This window comes from Vigna unguiculata, chromosome 5, assembly GCF_037176805.1.
Source record: "Vigna unguiculata cultivar grain cowpea cultivar isolate G323 ecotype 2 chromosome 5, ASM3717680v1, whole genome shotgun sequence".
NCBI lineage: Eukaryota > Viridiplantae > Streptophyta > Magnoliopsida > Fabales > Fabaceae > Vigna > Vigna unguiculata.
Window position 1 is genome coordinate 41,412,075 of NC_140796.1, and position 23,867 is coordinate 41,435,941.

The following is a 23,867-nucleotide window of genomic DNA, read 5'->3' on the forward strand; positions in this document are numbered from 1 at the left end:
TTAGGTGGAGGTTACAAATAGAAGTATTTAAAAGGAATCCTAAGAAATGAGGCAGTAGATATGATATGCATTCAAGAGACAAAGTTGCAAGTTTTACAACAATCTAGTTGTTATAATCTATGGTGACATAACAATATAAAATGGGTGAACAAACAAGCAATGGGAAATTCTAGGGGCATTCTTACAGTGTGGAATAAGGAAAAATTTAGGTGTGTAAAGCAAATAGTTGGAAATATGTATATAGGGGTGATAGGAGAATTTTATAGCAAGAATAATGTTGATCCAATTCATGTAGCTATATTTAATGTATATTCCTCTTGTGACTTCAATGAAAAAGTAAGCTTGTGGAAGGAATTAGTCAATATAAAGTTGGGAGAAGAGTGTAAGAAATGGTGTTTGTTAGGCGATTTTAATGCGATGAGAAAAATCAGCGAGAGAAGAGGACAAAATTATAGAGGCAGTACTGCAACAAGAGAAGTATACATGGTCTAGGAACAATGGTATGGCCAAGAGTAGAATTGATAGAGTATTGATATCCTCAGAGTGGTTAGAGTATTGGCCAGATAGTAAACAATATATAAAGGGTAAACAAGTATCCGATCATTATGCACTTTTGTTTAAATCAGTTACAATTAATTGAGGACCCAAGCCATTTAAAACCCTTAACATTTGGTTTTCGAATCCATCTTTAAAGAAGACAGTGAAACAGTCTTAGGAGTCTTACTATAGGGTAGGAAGCCCAATGACAATTTTAAAAAAGAAGCTAAAAAAATCTTAAACATCATTTAAAGTCCTAGAATAGAGAGGTTTTTGGAATAATAGGACTAAAGATACAAAGCCTCAGTTCGAAAATAGATAGTCTAAATCAAAAAGGATGATGAAAGTAATCTAGAAGAAGAGGACAAATCAAGAAGAATGCACCTCCTAAGTGAGTTAAAATTGCTCTTACAAAAGGAAAGTTCCTTGTTAAACCAAAAGGCAAAGGTTAAATGACTCGAACAAGGGGATATAAACTCTAAATATTCCCATTCTTAGATTAGATGGAAAGAGGCCTGAATGAATTAAAAGGATTGGATCTAGATGGAGTGTGGTGTGAGGATCTTGTTAAGGTTAGAGAGGAGGTAAGGAAAATATTTGAAAAAAGTTTCTCTACATCTAGGAATTCTAGTGTTAATCTCCATAATATTGAATTTCCAAACATTTCAAAGAATGACAACAGGCATTTAACAAAGAATATAAGTGATAATGAAGTAGAGGAAGCCATAAATGAATGTGATGGAAATAAAAGCCCTGGTCCAGATGGTTTTAATTTCTCATTCATAAAACATAATTGGTGCACGGTAAAGGCCGATGTTTGTCAAGCGGTAACATGGTTCCAAACTGAAAGGAAAATCCCTAAAGGGTGTAATGCTTCTTTCTAAAAGGAAAATCCCTAAAGGGAAAATCCAAAAATAAAATAAAATCCTTTAGATATGGAGGACTACAGGTTATGTGTATAATATTATATCTAAGATCCTTGCAAATAAACTAATGAGTGTACTACCTAAGATAATAGATTACTCTCAATCAACATTCATTAAAAGAAGAGGACTCTTAGATAGTATTTTGGTAGCCAATGAGGTGGTGGAAGAATATAGAATTAAGAAGAAGAGGTTGGCGATAATTAAGGTTGATTATGAAAAAGCTTACAACTCAGTAGGTTGGTTGTTCCTATATTACATGAATGGGGTTTTGTGTTAGGTGGATTGGTTCAATAAAAGAATGTCTAGAATCATCGACAATATCCATTTTGGTTAATGGGAGCCCTATTAAGGAGTTTTTCCCTACAAAGGGGTTTAGACAAGGAGATCCTACGACACCTTTCTTATTCCTTATAGTAGCAGAGGGTTTAGCAGGGATGATTAGACAAGCTGTAAAGAAAAAGTTATACTGTGGAAGGATTCAATGCAACTAATGTGGAATTGCTACAATTTGAAGATGATACCCTTTTTATGTGTGAGGCAAATATTCAAAATGCTTGGGTCATTAAAACTATATTAAGAAGTTTTGAATTGGCCTCACGACTTAGAGTTAATTTTTTCAAGACTAAAATTGGAGGTGTAGGTATGGAAGCAACATTAGTTAAAGACTTTTCCAATATCCTAAATTTTAAACATATGAAAATCCCATTCATGTATCTTGGAATGCTAATTGGTGGGAACCCAACTAAGAATCAATTTTGGAAACTGATGGTTAATAAAGTTAGAAGTAGGCTTTCTAGTTGGAAAGGCAAACTAATATCCATGGCTAGACAGGTTTACCTCATTAAATCGGTAATCTTTGCTCTTCCTTTATACTACATCTCCTTCTTTAAAATGCCCACTAGTGTAATAAAGGAGCTTATCAAAATACAAAGAAACTTTCTCTAAGGTTAGGGATTTGAAGCTAGGAAAATAGCGTGGGTAAGTTAGGAAAATATTTTTAAGCCAAAGGAGAAGAAGGGTTTAGGTATAAGAGACATTGGGAACTTTAATACAGCGCTCTTAGCTAAATGGAAGTGGAAATTGGAAATGGAGGATCATGGTGTATGGAAACTGATTTTGGATTCAAAGTATGGTTCATGGAGGATGCTTAATGAATCTAACACTTTTGCCTTGCTAGCCTTAATAGGCAGCAAAATATTATTTTGAAAGGAATGTGGTTAGCAATTATAGGGAAATTTGGAAACAAAGGAATGAGGTTATTTTTAAACAAAATAAAGTAGATGCTATTGAGATATTCAATCTTACACAAGTAAATGCATGAGTATGGGTGAAACATAAAATTCCATCTGTAAAATTCTAATATAGTGATTGGTGTCTCTCCTCTTATATGTGCTTAAAAATTCTTTGATATGATAATTTTTGTATGTTTAAGAATGCCAGGGAGCCAAGATCCTCAAGTCATGGGAAGATGAAAACCATAAAAATTAAAGGAAAAATATATCGCCATTCAAGGAAGAGGAAGGCATAAACTAGCTTCAAGGTATACAAAAGGGGGTTGCACGAGTGGCTAGTAGCAGGCATAATAGGAGAGCAGTATGGTCCTCGTAGACATTCAGCTTCGGTGCATATTTTGTCAGCCTAGGAATTCAAGTTCAGGCTTCCAATGTTAACCATACTTTTGTTGTTCTACATCAAAGTCAGTGGTGGAATTCTCTCTTACACGTTGTTTGCCATACTCTGTTACTCTCTAATAGATATCAAGTATTGCATTGATAGGGTTGCTTGGGGAGAGTAAGGTCAATATAATATTAGGGACTATGCCTATGCTAATCCTTACATCTACGGTTCAAACTGTGGAGTATTTTAAGCTAGCAGGAGCATACCTAATTGAAAAAGGAGAATTGGTTGTTGTTATTATTGATTACAGAAGGAGAATTGATTTTGATGTCATTAGCATGTTCAACGATATGTGATTTGATAAAGATGTATATTTATGGTCCTTTTTGTTTGTGGACCATAATGCTGATTCGTGTGACCATTTGTTTTGGTTGGGCTTGGCTGTTGAAGTCATGATGCTAAGCTAATGCATCAATTCGTATAGGTTCTTTTTGTACAAGGGTTGGAGCACCTCTCAAGTGCTCTTTTAATTTAATTCTATTCTTTGCTGATAAAAAGAAAAAGATATCAATATTTAAATTGGAAGTAATGTTAAGGTGATTATATTATGCAAGGAATACCCACATACATTCCCTCATCATGTTTGCAAGGGTGGGGCTAAAACCAGATGTTCACATCTACATCTTGTTATTCAATCAAGGAATCAATCAAAAAAATAATGATTTTCCACAACATTTACGATGGACAATTTTAAGTTTTTTACCAAAGTGTAATTTTTTTTAATTTAACAAAATGGGTAACCTTTTAAAAAAATTCCAAATATGTGTAAGTTGTGCCAAGGTAACATGATTTTATTGTAAAGAAGTCATGCGAAGGTGACACGACTTTAGTTCAAAACAATTTTAAAGTTCAAGTCATGTTTCTAGTTCATAGTATTTTAAGCTAAAGTCAAGCTATCTTGGCACAACTTTTTCCAAAACTTAACTAAAGTCGTACCACTTTGGCACAACTCTAATTTAAAGTGCACTAACTAAAATTGTGTCACATTAACACGACTTCAACTTAAAAAAGGTTTTGTATTAAAATCGTATCATTGTAACACGACTTTTTCACAATGGAGTCATGTCAAGATGACACAACTTATCCATATCCATAATTTTTTTCTTTAAATTGCCCATTTTGGTAAATTTGAAAAAAAAAACACTAGTTTAATACAAAAGTTGATAAAATGTGGCAAGGGTGAAAAGTTTTAATATGCCTTAGCTTAGTTAGAATTGTGTATTTGAATGAGTTTGAGTGAGTTTATCTAATACATGCATTATTACTATAAGATTTTGGCTCAATTATGCAAAATACAGGTCAAACTCTTTTCTATTTTTGTAAATGTACATATATACAAAATATGTTGATTGAAAAAAAAAAGTATAACATTGATAGTGACAAAAGATTAAAAGGATTATTTTCTATAATATGGAAACTAGAAATATAATTTTTAGTTTGAAGACTTAAAAGAAGAAATTATGAGAATAAAAATATATTTAAATTTTGAAAATAAGATCTTTCATCCATGTTGGTGTATTTACTTTATGTTTACTAGGCCAACAACATGGTCACTACTTAACATCCATGGACAAAAGCATTAACTATATAACAAAAGTAAAATAACGTTTCATAAAGAATAATATAGAAAATGATAGAATAATAAAAAAGATAATGAAATAAGAGTATACAAAATTAATTAGAGAACAGGAACAAATAATATGTTTCTACTTTTTTTTATGCTTCATAAACGATGAGTATTGTTAGAAGAGAGAACTCACATTGACTTGGCTTTCTCTGTCCATGAAGGCAGTGGTCCATTTAGAAGATTTCCAGTTAAATATCTACAATAGAAAAATATTAGAAGATTAATATATAAAAATCTTAAGCTGACGTTAAAAGTGGATTTTACGCTTAATTCTACCCTAAAAAAATTGGCTTGCAAAGTGAAATTTGTGACCATACATATATACTTTAAATTAAGTGTATTGAGGTGTTTACACACTCTAAATGTAAAGACTCTAAGTACTTTAATATGTAAAAGGGAGGAATTTAAGCTTAACTCAAATTCCACAAACCGGCTTATAAAATAGAGATTTCACTCACTTATATATTATAAATTAATCTTATTTTTAATCGATATCAACTTTCAATTTAAACTAAAAAAAATATAGCTCAAATCAATAGATTTGTGAATGAAAATTAACGTATCTCAAATTAAGAATGGTTAGAAAAAAATGTGAAAATTTTCATACATGTTCGTCACTTTTGTTGCTAGGGCAGCATAGGTATTTGGAATTGGTCCAGTCAACTTGTTAAAGCTGAGGTCTCTGAAAAGTAAAACATTTTGAACTTGAGTTAGTAGTAGTAAATTGCTACAACTAAATAGGTTTAGAAAGCAATATTAGAGTTTGATCATCAAAGCAATAAGTATGCAACGCAATAAAATGAAAAGTTACAAAAATAATTTAGAATAAAATTTGATGATTAGTTGTAAACAAAATGAAAAGTATGCACTTACAAGTTGTCATCTAAACTTGCGATTTTCCCAAGATATTCGGGTAAATCTCCAATGATGTTACAATTTCTCAGAATCCTGACAAACATCAACATAGACAAGACAACATTATATTATGTTAATAGTAGCTCTTGCTTGACTTGTCTGAATTTTTAATGAAAAAAAAAACAGTCAAAGTAATAAACTCACAACTTCTCCAAGTTCATTTTATCAAGTAGAGGAAAAGTTGAAGTTTCAGATCCTCTTAGATCACTAATTATCCTGCATATATCACATTAGAATAATGGCAAAGTAAACAGAAATTAATGAAAGTTGATTTAAAACCATGCATACAAGTCAATTAAGTTTTGCAGATCTGAAATTCCAGAAGGAATTGGTCCACTTAATCCACTCCCTTCAATCCTCCTGTCAAATTATGGTAATAATTATGACTTCAAGAAACAGGACAAGCTAATTCAAATAATGGAAAAACAAATAAAATAAACCAATAAAGTGAGATCAAATAAAAAGTAGAGTTCATACAATATCTCTAGATTTCTCAGATTTTGAATGAAGTCAGGTATCTTCCCAGAAAATTGATTGTCCCCTATTCGACTGCACAATGAGAGTTTTAGTTTAAAAATAATATTCTTTAAATTATTCATCACTCCATAGTATAAAAAGAATACTAAACTTACAAATCTTTCAATTCAGAGAGTTTGCCCAATGCAACCGGAAGTTCTCCAGTAAAATTATTGGAGGAAAGTACCCTGTGTATAGTTTATGTCAACAAATAAATTGGACCAGTTTCAAATATAAGTTTAGGATTTAATTTATTTTTACCAAACTAACATATAAAATGAGGATTGTCCAAAGTCTTATAAGTAATTAATAATGTTCAGTCCATATCCTTAAACAATCTCAAAAATAGAAATTAAGGCAAAGGAGACACAATTAAGAGATAAGAAATAAAATGGAAAAAGAATAAAGTGCTTACAATCTTCGAATTTGGGTTAAATTAGCAAGCTCAGGAGGAAGGCTTTCAGACAATTGATTGGCTTCCAAGTTCCTGCTCATTTCATTTAATGGTAAAGTTAAGTTCCATTTCAGACTCTTTGAAAATTTAATACAGCTTTTAAATTCTGCTTCGTAATTAGCATAAATGTTGTGTTTTTTTAGTCTAAATAATTGCGTAATAGATGCATCAACACTTTTTTTCTTTGGTGAGTTCTGGAAAGTGAAACTCACAAATCTTCAAGAGTGGATATATTTGTTATCTCGATTGGTATTGAACCTGTCAATCGATTTCCAAGGAGGGCACTGTAACATTAAGAAAAAAAAATTCATTAGTAACCGATGGTGTTCTTAAAATTCAAACTATATAAATAATGCATTTAACTAAAGCTTAAACTTCTAAGAGATCCAGTTACTATACAAAATATATAATATGCGATATAAACTTGGGTAAAAAGTTTACGTTCTCTAATTAAAATTGGAGCTTACTGTGAACCATTCCATAATCACAACCTTCACTGTCAATCTTTTACAAATATTACCAAATTAAAAAAAAAAGTTTAATTTATTTTAATTCCTAAATTCTAATATGAAATTGAAATTTGTTCTTGATTCAATTTAAAAAATAAATAAATGTAATTACGTTATATTTATTTAGTGGGTTAAACAACAATTTAATTTTACATTTAATCTTACATCTGAGTTTTTTATATTATTTAATACTATTTAATATATTTTATCTCAAATATCAAATTTTAAAATAGAAAGAATTTCAATTTTACGTACAAACTTCAATCATATTTAATCATGAAAACAAATCTAATTTTGACTATACATTAATATTAAAAACATATAAGAAACTAGATGTAAGTTTTTCTATTATGTGAAGATGAAGTATTATAGAAATTGATAATTTAAAACTCAAAATAAAGAATGACAGGAAATCTTACATGGTGACAAGTTTCGTTGAGCCCCATTCTTTAGGAATTGTGCCATTCAGATAGTTGCGAGAGAGGTCACTGCAACAACGAATGTGTCTTGACAAGTATATTCATAATTTGAGATTCAATGTGAGTAACGTTTGAAAATTACATACATTTCTTGAAGATAAGGCAACTTGAATAGATTCTGCGGGAGCATACCCGGAAGACTTTGTGATTTCAAAAATCTGCATGTTTATTTAACCATAAAATACTTTATATGTAATAAGTCAAATATATAAAAACTAAATATATGTTTAACTATCTAGAAAGAATAATCAATATTTTTATATAGTTTATTGTTATAACTTGCATATGTAAAACATACTGTCATAGTTTTTAAGAGTTTAAGGAATGGCGTATTTACTTTTTTTTTTAAATAATAAAATAAAGAATTAATGTGTTGGTAATTAAGAAAGACATAATTATTCTATAAAGGTCTTGTTTGTTTACGAGATTCACATTTCTGTCACTACTTCATGTGACAATTTGCTTAAAAAAATCAATTTATGCTATTCTCGTAAAATAAACAATGAACTTGGACTGGATCAACTTTTGTCGCTATCTAAATATTATATTATTATAAATTGGTTTCATCCTTTTTTTTCAATTAATCATATTTAATATTTTTCTCTTTTATTTTTTATTTACTGTTAAGACTCTCGCGAGAATATTAAAGTACCACATCAAAACATAAACCATTAATTGTAAATCTAAAATAGAACTGAATATTTTTTTAGCTCTATAACTAAATACGAAATTTTCATATATTTTGGTTTCTAACATTTAAAATGAATGGATTTATTTTTCTCTAAACTATAACATCATTTAACACTTAAAAAATATTAATGTTATTGAATTTGAAAAATAATATTCATTCATTTTTAAAAATTGATAATTAGATTAAGATGGTAACAAATGTTAATTTTAAGTCTAAAATTAAAAATTAAAAGTATATTTAATTTTCTAAAATATAAATTATATGTTAAAAAATCATTGTTTATTGTAAATTTTAATTATTTAGAATAATATTTATCATAAAAACCTATAAAGAATGTTGTAACAAATTGGGCAAGGTCAAATTCTAGAACACCTTTTTATTTATTTTTTTGTTTTTTTTAGAGTACAAGAAGGTGTGTCAGAAAGGATGTACAAGGGCCAGAGACACAATTTGAGGACCAAATGACGGAGGAAATGTTTGGGCTACAACAAACAAGATGAGTGGGCCGAAGAGTCAGCCCAACACGCACAAGGCAAGGATGGATGGCTACCACAACTTTGGAAAATGGAATGGAAATAAAAGAGTATTCTTTTAGCATATTCGTCTCTTTTTCCTATGCAATACAAAAATATATTTGGGAATTTTTAATTTAAATATTTGGAAATGTATTTCAAAATTCATAATTTGGAATACATTTTCAAATTACGGATTTTGGAAATTTAGAAATATTATATAATATGGAATCCATTTCTAGATTACGAGATTTGGAAACTGAGAAATGTATTATGGATTACGTATTCTAAAATACATTTCTGTATTATGAAATTCAGAAATATGAAAATATATTGTAGGTTATATGAACCAAAATACATTTTTAGATTACACATTTTAAAAATCTTATGTAATTCATATTGTATTTCTAGAATATACAATTGGAAATGTATTTTCAGATTCAGAAATACATTACATGTGTAACATAGAATGTTTTTGAAATGCACCGTACAAACATGGGCATTTTAGATGTTGTAAAGACCCTCGTGGAGGTGTAAGAAGAAATCATCGGGCGCAAAAAGTAATTGCTATTATGAAATAGAAAACATTTTGACCCGAATGTATGTAATGGCATGAACCAAGAAGGGAAATTTGATAGTCTCAAGCAAATTTTATAGACAAATAGAGGATGATAAAAAACAAAGAAGGGAACTCAATCACAAAAGCTATCCAAAATGATAGGGAGAAGTTGGTCTTAATCAAGAAAACACCTTTGCACCCTCACAAATTTCTTTTGTGGAAGGAGGATTATATTGGGTGAAATAAGTTAAAAAAAAGGTGACTAATGCTACAATGTAAAAGTGGTGAGTTTAACATCTTTATCTAGTGTTTTAGAAAAGGATGCCCAATGGGTATAAGTACCACATTAAATAGAAATCACAAAGTTGAGCTACATATAAAAAAGAAAATACATAAATTCATTGCTTTAAGGTTTTAGATTGGAGGTAGCGACATGTTTCTTTTATGGGTTTGTTCATTACTAACTGGTGTTAAAAATGCTTTCACTTAAATGGAAGTGTATCTATATGAAAGTGACTCAAACATTCCACAGATGCTCCGATAAAAGGTAATGTTGACTTGGACTACGAGGTTATTTGGACACTAGAAAATCTCTTACAGGTTATGTGTTTACTACATATGATACTACAATAAACTTGAATGTTGTTAGGCTGCAAAAGATAACGAGTTTGTAAACCTACTATAGGAATTTTCGTATATGTCGATGGATTGTTACTGGCATAAATAAATTCATTAGTAAACCCAAATTCATCGATTAATTTTTCTAACAAATTTTATAATTTAAATTACCAATAAATATTTTTGCCGATAATAAATCCTTCAGTATCTATCAGTAGTGTATCGGACGGTTTATTCTGACAATAATTTATGATTCCAATTATCAATAGATATTTTCATTGGTAGACTTGTTGGTAAAATGAGTAGAAAATTTCCTTGTAAGTCTGATTCATCGATGAATTTTTACTAACCAAAATAAAGTAATTAGCAAACCCAAATTTATCTATTGATTTTACTGACAGATTTTATAATTTAAATTACCAATAAATATTTTCATCGATATAAAATCCTTTGGTATCAATCAGTAATGTATTAGATGGTTTATTTTGTCAATAATTTGTGATTCCAGTTATCAATGGATATTTTCATTGGTAAATATGTCAGTAAAATGAGTGACAAATTTTTTGTCAAGTCTGATGAGATTTTTTTGTATATTAAGAGGATATGGGTGCCAAATAAAAGAAAAGATAAGAAGAAGTGAATGAGGAGGATGAGGAAAAGAAGAACAAAAAAGGAAGAAGAAAAAGTGGAGAAGGCACAACGACGACAATGGTAACAACTTATTGACGATGACAACCAAGGTTGAAGGACGAGGAAGAAGAAGAGGAAGAGGAGGAGAAACAAAAGGAGGAGTTGGAGGTAGAGATGACAAACTAGGTAGAGACAATAGTAGAGGGGGGTGAGATAAAGAAAGTAGAAAGAAGATCATTGAATGAAGACATTTACCAATGGATTTTATTAACTAATAGAAATCATCAATAATTATTGATGGATTTGAGATAGTTGGTCATTATTTACAAATCGTTAATCATCTTACCTGTGGATTTTTGATTGTCTGTAATTGTCAATAAAATCAAATTACTTACAAACTTTTATAATTACTGACAATCCATTAGTAATATGTGATTTTCTTATAGTGACCATTGAAAGAAAATATATTGCCCTAAAGGATTGAAAAAAGTCACTTATGAAGGATTGAAGGAAGCCTTGTGACCGAGGGAGTTTATCTAGAGAGCTGAAGGTACAAGACCATGTTGGCATCATTCTATTGTAACAACTACAATCTATATAATAATCCGAGAACCAAGTTTACAATGAAAAAACTTCACATGTGGACATCAAGCTACATTTTGTAAGAAGGAGATTTCTCAAAGGTATGTGAAGTTGATAAAGATATAAATATATCCTAATCTCTTTGATATAATTACGAAGGTTCTATCAAGAACAAGATTTTTCAATAATTGGATTTGATTTAACAAAAATTTGAAAAAAATTAAAAAAATCACGAAGTGAAACTATAAAAAATTAAAAAAAATTAAAAAAAAAATTTAAAATTTAAAAAATAACGAAGTGACACATGATAGTCAATGTTCATGATCGTTGATGATTTAAACGGTGTTAGTAAAAAAAGATCAAATTAAACAAAATTGACAAAAATAAAAACATGTTTGAGCATAAAAACAAAATTAAGACTTATTTAATAAAACTTAAACAAAAATCGAAAAAAAAATAAAATAAGATAACCTAATTGGTTTCATTTAGTCGTATGGATGGATAAAATGGAGAAAAAGTGAAAGATTTACATTCGGGTGACATGGCAGACGGTTCCATTGTGAATGTCATAGGCCCATGTGATATTATTATCATTTCCTGACCAATTTCTTTCTCCACTGCATGGATCTACGCTGAAATCCCACTTCTTCCCAAGTCTCTTACCTATATCTTTCAGAGCTTCCACTGTCATAACAAAACCATCAACACCCATTCATATTATATTTCTTATATTTTTCAACTCATTAATTAAACAAAACAATTTAATAAATAAAGCTAATTAAGATACCAAATCATTATGTAGACTATAAAAATTTTAAATTGTCAATCTTCAAATTATACTCTCTCTGCAAATGTTTTTTAACTAGTTATTAAATAAGTTTTCACAATTGATAATCAGAACTTTAGCTGCTTTCAATTTAAGTTCTAATTTGGCTTCTACTTATTTTACTAATTAGTTCTTAAACTTGGAGTTTAATTCAATTTCTAAAAACATTTTCTTGTAACTTACCTTTAAAATCATGAATAGTTTTTTCTTCCGTTAATTATTATCTTTTTAGCATAGACACAATCTTTGTAGTGAGTTGAGAGATAGTATCATCCATGAGTAGTAATTGTTTACCAAATTAAGTTGGCAGTGGCGGATTTAGTGTGTGTTTAGGGGTCCATGGCCCCGCAAAATTTTTAAATTTTTTTTTAAAAATTCTATCCCAAATTTTTTAATTTTTTTAAAAAATATATTATTTTAAAATTTTTAAAAATATATATAATATATATTTTATTAATATATAAATTAAATTAGATAAAATTTTATAATTTTATAAAGTATAATATTTAATATTAATAAATAATAAAACATAAAATTAAATATAATAAAGAAAAAGTTATTTATTGAGATATTTTTTATATTTTTTATCATTATCTTTTAAGTCTCTCACATATTCTAGTTATCTTTCACTCTTTCATGTTTTTTTTTTGTGTTTTTTTTTAAAGAAATTAGACACAAAATCATTCTTTCTACTTTCATATTTCATGTGTTCTCCTTCATTTTTCAAAGATAAAAAGGTAATTCTTTCTTATCTCTTGATATTGAAATATTAGTTTAATAGTTAATATTTTTTTCATCTCATAAGTTTTCTGTATATTTATATTTTTATGAATATAGAAGGAAAATTTATATAATATATGCTTTTTCATAACCATTTTTTAGTTTTTGTTCGATTATCATATAATTTTATTTAGTAGCTACGTCTCTCAATTTTCGATTAAATTTTGATAAATTATTTTTAGTCTTAAAGTTTTTTTAAATAAGTATATCGATGAAAAATAAAATAATAGATTATTTTTTTAAGTGAGAGAAGGGAAAATATCCGTGAATATGAAAACAAGATGTTATTTCTTTACCTTCTTTACCGATTTTCAAACATGACACTAAGATCCAATGATTGGATTAGAGAAATTATTCTTAAGATTTGAAGAATTATAGTTGATGATTTCATATTAATTCTTTGAAACTTAACCATTAACCAAGAAATATTATCAAATGAGAGTATCCAATAAGTAAAAAGTAAAAGAGATGAAATTAGAAAAATTTATTTAAAATGGATTATATATCAAATACAACTTAAAAACTATTATTTTTCTGGAAAAATTCAATAATCAATTATATATATTTTTTAAATTAATAACAATAATTAAATATATAAATTTTAAGTATATTATTTTGTTTCCTTCAAGTATTTTTTTTAAATCCCTTATTGGAAGTTGGTGTTTATGATGAACATAATAGGAATTTGTGAAATCTGACTTTGGTCTATATTAAGGTTGGTTTCAGCCACCAGAAATTAAAAATAAAAAAGAAAAATAAATCGTGTATAAACTTCGAAGAAAAATTAATATCATATTTCCAAAGTTCAAAGAAATAAGATAAAAAGATGATATTGTTAGTGTTGTTGCTTAACAAGACATAAACTAAGGTTTACAGCGATAATGATTTGAACTAATACTGGTGCAGCTATTAACGTACCTTCATCCTGAGGCAGAGTGGCTCCAGAAGCAAAAGCAAAAGAGGCAAAGAAAAAGGAAGCAATGAAGAAGAAGAAGAAGAAGAAAGAAGGGTTACTCATGATTGTTCTTGCTGATAATTTCCTGAGTGAACAACTACTTTAAGCTTCGAATTTATTGGGTTATGACAGAAACAGATATAAGTCACTATCTAGATATATAAGAGAGGGAAAGCACAAGCATATTGAACTGGTAAAGGAATGAATATAAAGAAATTAATGAGAGAAAAAGAGAGTTGAAGAAAACTATGTCACCTCCACAATAATTACTAATTCATGATAATATTATGAATATTATGGAACAAAGAAAAAAAAATATCCCTTATGCGATTTTAATTTTAATATATATATATATATATATATATATATATATATATATAAAGATAAATATATATTTCTAGAAAAAACAGTAATACTTAAATACTCTTGAAAAAAGGGGTCAAATATTTTTAGTCCTTGAACTTTGATATAAAATTAGAATTCGTTCATGTCCGAAACTTTGATATATTTTAGTCCTTAAACTTTAAAAATGAATGAATATAGTCCTTTTAACTCCATTACGTTAACTTTTTTTGACGTCAAACGTATCTTGATACGATCCTATCTAGAAAAGAGTATGATCGTTTCTGAATTTGAATCTATGACACGAATAAAGTAGAAAAGAACGCGGGATAAAACAGAGATGTAAGACACCACAATTCGCCACAAAATGTTTATCTTTGATAAGAACTAGATACCTAAGCCAAGAACAAAAAAAATTCTCTCTTTAAAGAAATCAAATTCAATATATGACTAAAAGTGGTGTCTACATCAATTTTTAGTATTTCTATTTATAGGCACATAAGTTTAAGAAAAGTTGAAAACCCAACAAGAAGGTCCAAGCCCAAAACATAAAAATATAAACTAATTTTTAAAAGAAATCCCAAAACCCAAAAATATTGAAACATAACTAATTGCTAAAAGAAAACCCAAAAGTCCAAAAACATAAACTAATTTTCCTTAAAAAAAAAGAAAGTTAACGTAATTGGGTTAAGAGAACTATATTAATTCAATTTTAAAGTTTAAAGACCAAAATATATCGAAATTTGGGATAAAGACAAATTCCAATTTTGAATCAAAGTTCAGGAACTAAAAACATACTTAACCAAAAAAAAAAATATATCCAATTAACGATCCAGTTAATAATTCTAATGAAAACACATACTTTACCTATATTTACCTATATGTGTATTTACATTTTCTATAATAAAAATAATCAAATTTTCTTATAATTTTAAAAGTATAAATAAATAATTTTATTATTTTATTATATTATAGATGGTTTTTATTTAATTTGTGAGAATTTTTATTATTATAGATGGTTGTTTTAATTTTGAAAAATGATTAAATGTTAAAAAAAAAAAATTATAAAAAAAAATAAGTAAAAGGTGTAAAATTGTTAATGTAATTATATTCATATGTTAAAAGATAAATTAAAAAAAATGTAATCATCTTCTTTATATAATTATGTAGATATATTAAAATTGTAAGTTAAAAGTATATTATTAATTTAGATTACAAATATGATCTCTTTTGGTTTTAGTAATGTCAAGGTCTTTATTTCTGTGTGGGTCAAATGGAGACTAGTATTCATCATTAATTGTTATTCTTTATATACACACTATCTACCTAACTCACCTCTCTTCTATTTTAAAAGAAAATTCTTCAAATCCTAAACCCTACAAAGACACTTTACCTCATGCATTATCACATTTAGAACAAATAAAGAATTAAATATGTTTTTCCTTTTTATATTATATATTATTTTAAAATATATATTTTACTCTTAAATCAAATTATATATTTATTTTGTTTCTGTATTTTTTAAAAACTATATAAAATATCTTTTACGGTACATAAAAGTTATATTGCAATTCATTCTACAATTTTATTTGTTACATAAAAATTATTTAGTGTATTATTTATTAAGAATTTTTTGCATATCATTTATTAGAAACAATATTTTGAGAGTCCACATAACCTTCTTTTAAGAATAATATAAAACTTGCAATAAATAATGTTTTATAATTACAAAGAAAAAAAAATCAATAACACTTAAGATTAATATGTTGTAAGTGTTTAAAGCAGCAACACATTCCTTTCTCTTTATATAATGTTGTAGAAAGCGATATAATATAAGTTAACTGGAAATATGTTTTGGTATATTTATTTATTTTTTTGTGGACTCTCATTACAATTTTAGTGTTGTATTGAATTTTTTAAATTAATTAAAAAAATATTGTTAACGTAATTTTTAAAATAATTATTATAAAATTCAATAAATATCTTATATATATAGTATTAATTAGTACGTAAAGTATTTATTAAAAGATGGACACACAAAAATCTTTCTGGTTTCTTTCCTATGATTTTTCTTGTTTTAATTTTTCTTTGATTGCCAGCACAAATGAGTCCATCTAATTTTCGTCTTCGTTTACTTTGGAGAAGTGTTTTGAATTTTATATTTTATTATCTTATACGGTTCCATCAAACTTCTATCTTTACAGTTGTTCGTAAAGAAATTTGTTAATTTATTGTATTGAAACAAAACACAAGTTACAAGGAATAACCCAACTAAAATATTCAAATGTGTAAATGTTAATTCTCTTTATCATATTTAAAAACGTTTGAGTAATATATATATATATATATATATATATATATATATATATATATATATATATATATATATATATAAATCCACTCGGTGTCAATTAATTGTTATGTTTAATTAGGAACTTTATAAGTTTTCTTTCTAACATTTTAATGTGTGTAAATTAGAAGAAAAATTATAGATGGAGATCACCGTTCACTTATGTCATTTATTATATAACTACTTTCTTTTATTAAAATATTATATTATATAATAAAATACTAATTTGTTTGGTTATAGGTAGAGTTGTCAAAATATGTTAAAATTCATGGATCAATCATGCCCACCTCAGGTTCGAGTCAGATGGATTAAAGAAAAAATACAAATTTCAGTACAGGTAACCCTTGGAGAGTTGGGTTGGTGAAGAAAAAAAAATTATTTATTGAGATTATTTAGATTTTATTTAGAAGTATGATTTAGTTTTTGGGATAAATATTTTATTTGTTGTCTAAAATGAGAAAAAAAAAACAAATTTTTAAAATAGGTCGAATCCAGTTTAGTTGATCCCAACCAAAATTTTCTTGAGTCGACCCTGGCCCAAATTTGGTCATATTTGGCCATGTCGTCCTGTGCCGAAATTCAATCGTATGCGGCTAGATTTTATCGAGTCAGACGTGACCGAAATTTGGATATATTTGACCGAGTCGGTCTCGATTGAAATTTGGCCAAGACGACCCCAACAAAAATTTGGCCGAATTTGACCAAATCGACCCCAACCAAAATTTGGTTGAGTCAACTACGATTGAAAGTCAACCGAGTCAGTCCCCTCAATTATTTTCGCCTTTCCCTCTAAGATTTTACATTTACTCTCATCACTCTGCGCTTTCCCCAAAATTTCCAAACCTTTTGCATTCTCGTTTTTGTTTTGAAAGCTCTGTCATCAAATCAGCGTTCTGAAAGATCATGCTAAAAGCTCGATTTGGATTCATCAAACCGGCGTTCATCTCCATCCTTGATTGTTGGCCAGTTTTCATCATCTCTGTCCTCGCTCATCAGTTAGTGCTCGTTGTTCAGTGAACGTTGGTAAATGTTTAGTCAAAAAAAATTGATTTAGGGTTTTCATCCTTTGATTTAGGGTGTTTTTTTATTTAGGGTTTTCATCTCGAGAATTGAATATGGTGATTTTGAGAATTGAATATTTTAATGATATATATTTGAACACCTTGGTAAAAGTTTGTCATGTCTTTTGTAACAATTAAATTATTTTAACAAAGTTTACCAATAAATATTATTGACACAAAAATATAAACATTTGAAATTAGGGATGGCAAAGCGGGTCAGCCCGACCCGTTTTGGCCTGTCCTATGTTTTGGCTCGCAAAGTGCGGGTCGGGTTGGCTTGCCTCACAATTTAATATCAGGTTTACATTTCTGGCCCGCCCTACCACGCCGGTTGGCCCGCAAGCCTGCACCCGTGGGCTAACTCGCATTTGAGATGAGCAAAATATTTTTTTTTTGTGATGAGCAAAATAACAACTTTTTTATTTTTTTTATAATAATTGATATTCATTTTCTATCGAAATAATTCCAATTAGTTTACCTAATCAAAGACAAGAAATAATAGTAACGCAAATTATAGCTGAAGTACAATAACATGTCACCTTACAAGACAGGTACCTAAAAATGCATAAAAAGATATTCCATAGTCAAGAACTAAAATCATTATCTTATATACAATGATTATACATAATAATAATAATAATAATAATAATAATAATAATAATAATAATAATAAGAACTTGTAAAAATAGCATGATGAATGATGTTAGAACTAAAACATGAGAATATTAAATTTTGTAAGCGGGTTAGCGGGTCAGCCTGTCCCGTCCTGCTTTTAGCCCGCGTGGGTTGCGAACTTGTGCAGGATGAGTTTGTGCGGGCCAACGGGTTCAACATCTCAACCTATCCCACGTTTTTTTATGCGGGCCTACGAGCCGGTCCGCTTGGCCTATCCCGAATTGACATCCCTGACTAAAATAGTGACATCCATTACCATATATACAAGAGTTTCTAATTTCTAACAAATTATTATATTTAAAGAATAGAGATAACGTAAAAAAAAAAAAAAATAGTAAACCCACAAAAATAAATAACACAAATGAAGAAGGTTAAAACTTCTACGATATAATCGTCAAATTGAAGAGGGTATTAACCCCCACAAAAAAGAAAAAAAATATTGAAAAAACAAAGATTTTATCTATAGTAAAATTGTTTGAAATGAAGGAAGTTTAACTTCCACAAAATAATTGTCACCAATAAAGTGGTTAAAATTTTTCATAAAAAAATCTCCGCAATGTTACTTGGATACCAAGAATCATCCAAAAACCTGCATAGATTTAAAAACTCTTCCGCAAATTAATTTACAAGGATAAAAAATTTCACGAATTGAAACAAAAATGTTCATTAATTTTCAATTCTTTTGTAGTATTACTTTTACCACCAAACTTAACAAATTTTCATACAAATAAAACTACGCATAACCAAGGTTCATTGAAATAGTGCGTTTTTCACTAACTGGTGCAAGATATTAAAATACCTTCATCCTACTGAAGCAAAGAAGGCAAAGCAAAAGGAAGCAACAAAGAAGACGAAGAAGATGAAACGAGGGTTACTCATGCTTGTTCTTGGTAATGATTTCGTGAGTAAACAATTACTTAAGACTTAGAATTTGTGAGAAAACTGATATAAGTCACTATCTACATTAATATGACAAGACAATGACTAGTGTGGGAGGGAAACATAATTCGACAGGTTTAAGAATGAATGATCTAAGAAATTAATGACGAGAAAAAAGGGAGTTGAAAAGTATGTCAACTCAAGAATAGTTGGTTGCCGGTTGATGATAATATTATGAATATTATGGAATAAAGGAAAAAATAATTATACCTAGCAATATATATGCGATTTTAATTTTAAGACATATTATGAAGATAAACATTACTCATCGTCATAATCTATCTTTTTAAAAGAAAAATAATACCTTAATACCCTTATAAAATATTACACCTAATTAAAAATCTCTTTTAATAATATAATAATGTTTAATAAATTTTAACTTAAAAAATAATATAAATATAATATAAATATTATTATTTATATTATATTTAATATAAATATTTTTTATTTTTAATGACTACATTTTATTTAATTCTGTGTGGGTCTTGACTGAAGTTTATATTTAAAACCTCTTTGGCTGAGTCAGTTTTCTTCTATTTTACAAAGATCTCTTCATATTATAAATATATTAAATCATTTTGAGAGGTTCCAAATTTTGTAGCAAAATCTTAAGTAGATTCTCTATTTTTATTTGACTCAATTGAGTCCTTATTTAAGAAAATTCGTTGTTGTAATTAGAGATGTCAACGGGGTGGATAAGGTACGGATAATAGCTCCCCTATACCCTACCCGCTGGATAAATATTCGTCCCGTACCCGTATCCATATCCGTCGGGTATTCGTTGGTACCCGCCTATTTTTTTTTAGATCCGCGAGTATCCACGGGTATCCGCGGGTATTTACAAAATTATTTAAAAAATAAATATTTAATCATAAATTCAAATAAAATAAAATAAAATATATCATTGTCATAAATTTTAAATAAAGTTCAAATAAACTTAAGTTCATACAAGTCCAAATAATTATAAAAGTAAATATAAAATGACGTTCAACACAATGAAAATTCTTTAATTAGTGTTTTGTTCAAAAAGTCCATTTTCTCCAATTGATTCCTAAAAAGTAAACAAAATAAACAAATAATAAACCTCAATTATCCCGTGCCAAGTATTCTTATTCCATCATTTGACAACAAGCACACCATAAACGTCATTGTCTAGATAGGATTTGATGTATATGCCCAATTTCAAATAAAGGAAAGAGAAGAATGTCAAGGGGTGTACTTGGAAGAAGACAACATACCAATACTTGAAGTTTGAAGAATGAAGACAGAAGACAAGATGTGTAACTTACAAAAAATTAGGCCAGAATGTTTTTTACTAATATATATATATATATATATATATATATATATATATATATATATATAGGGTTAAATATGTTTTTGGTCCCTCAAGTTTTAGTGAATTTTGGAATTAGTCCCTCATCAAAACTTTATACCAATTTAGTCTTTCATCTTTCAAAATGAGTGAATTTAGTTCTTTTAACCAAGTTTTGTTAAGTTTATCTGACGTTTCAAGCACATTTCATGATAGTATTTAAGTTAACATTGAAGCAAAAATGTGTCAAACAATGTAAATAATTTAAATACTATCATGAAATGCGCTTGAAACGTCAGATAAACTTAACAAAATTTGGTTAAAAGGACTAAATTCACGCATTTTGAAAGATAAAAGACTAAATTGGTCAAAAGTTTTGATGAGGGACTAATTCCAAATTTCGCTGAAACTTGAGGGACCAAAAACATATTTAACCCATATATATATATATATATATATATATATATATATATATATATATATATATATATATATATATATATATATAAGGGTACTTTTGTGAATTAAAGTTTAGCGGCTACGAATATCCACGGGTACGGATATTATGATACATGTACTCGCCTCGTTAACATGCGGGTATCAAAAATACATGTACCCACGGGTAACAGGTATCCATTTTTAATATTTGTTTCCTACCTGTTGCGGGTTTTATCCGCGGGTACGGATTTTTTTGACATCTTTAGTTGCAATCAAGTCATTTTCGTTAATAGTACAATAACGGTGTTAATTATGTGTCACGTATCAGCATAGGGTTTTTTTTTTAATACTTTTTTAATATTTTTTAATATTTTAAAAACAATTTTATAACAATTTAAAATAAATATATTTATTTAAAATTTTACAATTCAATTTATAAATTTGTTATTTTTAAACCAATTCTAACATTTGTCTATAAAGTATTGATATATAAATATTTGAAACAATATTTAAATAAAGTTCAATGCAAAATATACATTTAAATAAACTTAATTTTTTCAAAAATATCAATTATAATAAAAATACCATTGTAAAATTTATATAAAAATTAAATTTGATATAGGAATGAAATTGATTCAATTTTAAAAAAAATTGGGACCAAAATTGAGACAAAATAACAAATACAAGGACTACATTGAGACTTTTTCCACCCAATAATGACACGTGACACTGTCACTGCCACATTACATCGTCACTACCATGTGACATAATGTCACATTGACACAAGGCAATTTTTTATTATTTTTTTAAAACTATAAAAAAATTAAAATTTAAAAAAAAAATTAAAAAAATAAACCATGTGCTGACACGTGACACATAAGTAACACCGTTACTGTACTACTAACGGAAAATAAGTTTTCCAAAATAGGACTCAATTGTGTCAACTAAAAATGGGAGGACCTACTTGAGATTTCGCTACAAAAATTAAAATCTCTGAAATGATTTAACCTTATAAATATTACAAACACACAATTAAGCTTATAGAATATCATGCTAAAAAAAGATAAAAAGAAAAGTTTAAATATACTTTTTGTTTCCAAATTATTTCGAAAAATAATATTTTTTAAATTGTATTATATATTTACTTTGTCTCTATATTTTATAAAAGTTATGTAAAATATACTACCTAATAAGTTATACATGAAGACCGAATTTGTAACGCCCCATTTAATTTAACGCGTAAAATTAAAGGAAACGTCACACAAAGATAACGATGTAGTGTAAACCTAGGGTTCCAAACACAACCCTACAAAACCGGGCACACCACGATGCCAAAGGAAAACTGAATACAAATCTAACACAGAGAGTAGAGTAGAAATGCATAAAGAGATACATGGGCCATAGTCCTAAAGAAAACACGAATAAAATAACTCCAGCCCAGATGGCTAAGCAGCGGAATCACCATTTCCTTGTTGACCACGAGAACTTCGCCCATTTGCTCCCATCAATCAAGTTGATGATCATCGCAAGAAAGAACAGCCACATACAAGACAACTATACAATAAGCAGGGTAAGCTAGAGCCAACAAATTATTCATCATACAGTCAAATATATTTTCATCATCCCATAACCATATAACAACCAAGCATGTTATGACTCTTCATTCAGTACACTATGACTCGACTCGACTCATCCAGATACGTATAACTTGGTCGGACTCAGCAGATGCTTGCACTTGTGGTGGATACCTCTACTCGCCCCCGAGCTGCTCGATCCTGAGCTATGTGTTACAAGTGTTATGATGAATCAAACTTCCCTCACCACAAGGTTAGCCCTTAATGGATTTCAGGCCTCCTGCTACTCTCACCACAAGAGTCAGTCCGCTCTAGGTGAGACTAACTGGCTCCTCAGAGTGTCAGGATGCATCCTTACCTTGAATCCTTACCTAGTTATACAGATGGGGCACCACCATGGACACCCACTAACAGGGGTCTTGGAATTACGTCCCGACCACTGAAGCGCGACCCCGAAGGTCTCACCCAGAGACCCCAAGGAATTACACGCTGACACGGACCAATCAATCATAAATCAGCAATATTAGAACATTAAATCATGTTTGAAAACTCATACCAACCCTTGGGACCCAGTCCTCATACTTATCACATTTTGAATCCATACCACTGATCATCACCATCCCATGAATCTAGGGTCTCATCACATATCAATACCGTGTTACTTTAATTCTAGTCCACTCATTCTTTTCACATGCCAAGTTTCCACAATATCTGTCATTCACCATTCATGAATCATATCATGCATACTTAGCAAACTATTGTGCATAAATTTACATACATCCATGTATCTCATCACAACAATCATACCCAAACAAATTCCAATCATCCAGGAGAAATCAAACAACCAAACATCGCCCTGTCTCGCCCAACCCCTCGCTCAGGCCGAAGGGTCTCGCTCAGGCGAGACGTTCTCGCTCAGGCGGAACCCCTTCGCCTAGGCGAGGGCTCGAAGGAGGAACCAGGAGCCAACGCGGGATCTCGCTTAGGCGAGTCCCTTCTCGCCTGGGCGAGATGTTCGCTCGCTCAAGAGTTTGAGCGGGTCGCCTGGGCGACCTATCGCGCAAAAGATTTGGGTGAGTCCCTGTTTGTCTCGCCTAGGTGAGACTGGCTTGCTTGGGCGAGATTATCAGGTCTCGCCACTGTTCTCCCATAGCAGCCACCCACACCAACTCAACCCAACATATTCATGCGTCCACAGTTAACATAATCTCACACAAATCAACACAAACCCAAAACAACAACCAACAACATGGAAGGGAGCGGACATAAGTTTAAGCCATAGCTTCCCTACCTGGAATGGGCTCGTACAGAACGTTCGACGCGCAACCAAGGAGCACAGCAGCTCTAGAACGCACTAAGGAGCTGAAAACAGAAGGTACA

At 29.3% G+C, this 23,867-nt stretch overlaps 1 protein-coding gene across 3 annotated transcripts in view; it reads right to left on the reverse strand.

Moving 5' to 3' along the window:
- LOC114183963 (putative leucine-rich repeat receptor-like serine/threonine-protein kinase At3g14840) overlaps positions 1-13,965 on the reverse strand; it is a 37,923-nt gene extending 23,958 nt beyond the window's left edge. For all 3 annotated transcript variants that reach the window (XM_028071176.2, XM_028071175.2, XM_028071174.2), the window contains exons 1-13: positions 13,757-13,965; positions 11,763-11,916; positions 7,727-7,798; positions 7,581-7,649; positions 6,865-6,936; positions 6,614-6,685; positions 6,315-6,386; positions 6,160-6,231; positions 5,971-6,042; positions 5,827-5,898; positions 5,641-5,715; positions 5,375-5,449; positions 4,901-4,963 (exon numbers count right to left, since the gene is read on the reverse strand). In XM_028071176.2, the coding sequence (XP_027926977.1) occupies positions 4,901-4,963; positions 5,375-5,449; positions 5,641-5,715; positions 5,827-5,898; positions 5,971-6,042; positions 6,160-6,231; positions 6,315-6,386; positions 6,614-6,685; positions 6,865-6,936; positions 7,581-7,649; positions 7,727-7,798; positions 11,763-11,916; positions 13,757-13,856 (1,040 nt within the window). In that variant the 5' untranslated portion in view covers positions 13,857-13,965. The remainder of the gene's footprint in view (positions 1-4,900; positions 4,964-5,374; positions 5,450-5,640; positions 5,716-5,826; positions 5,899-5,970; positions 6,043-6,159; positions 6,232-6,314; positions 6,387-6,613; positions 6,686-6,864; positions 6,937-7,580; positions 7,650-7,726; positions 7,799-11,762; positions 11,917-13,756) is intronic.
- Between the last annotated feature and the right edge of the window lie 9,902 nt (positions 13,966-23,867).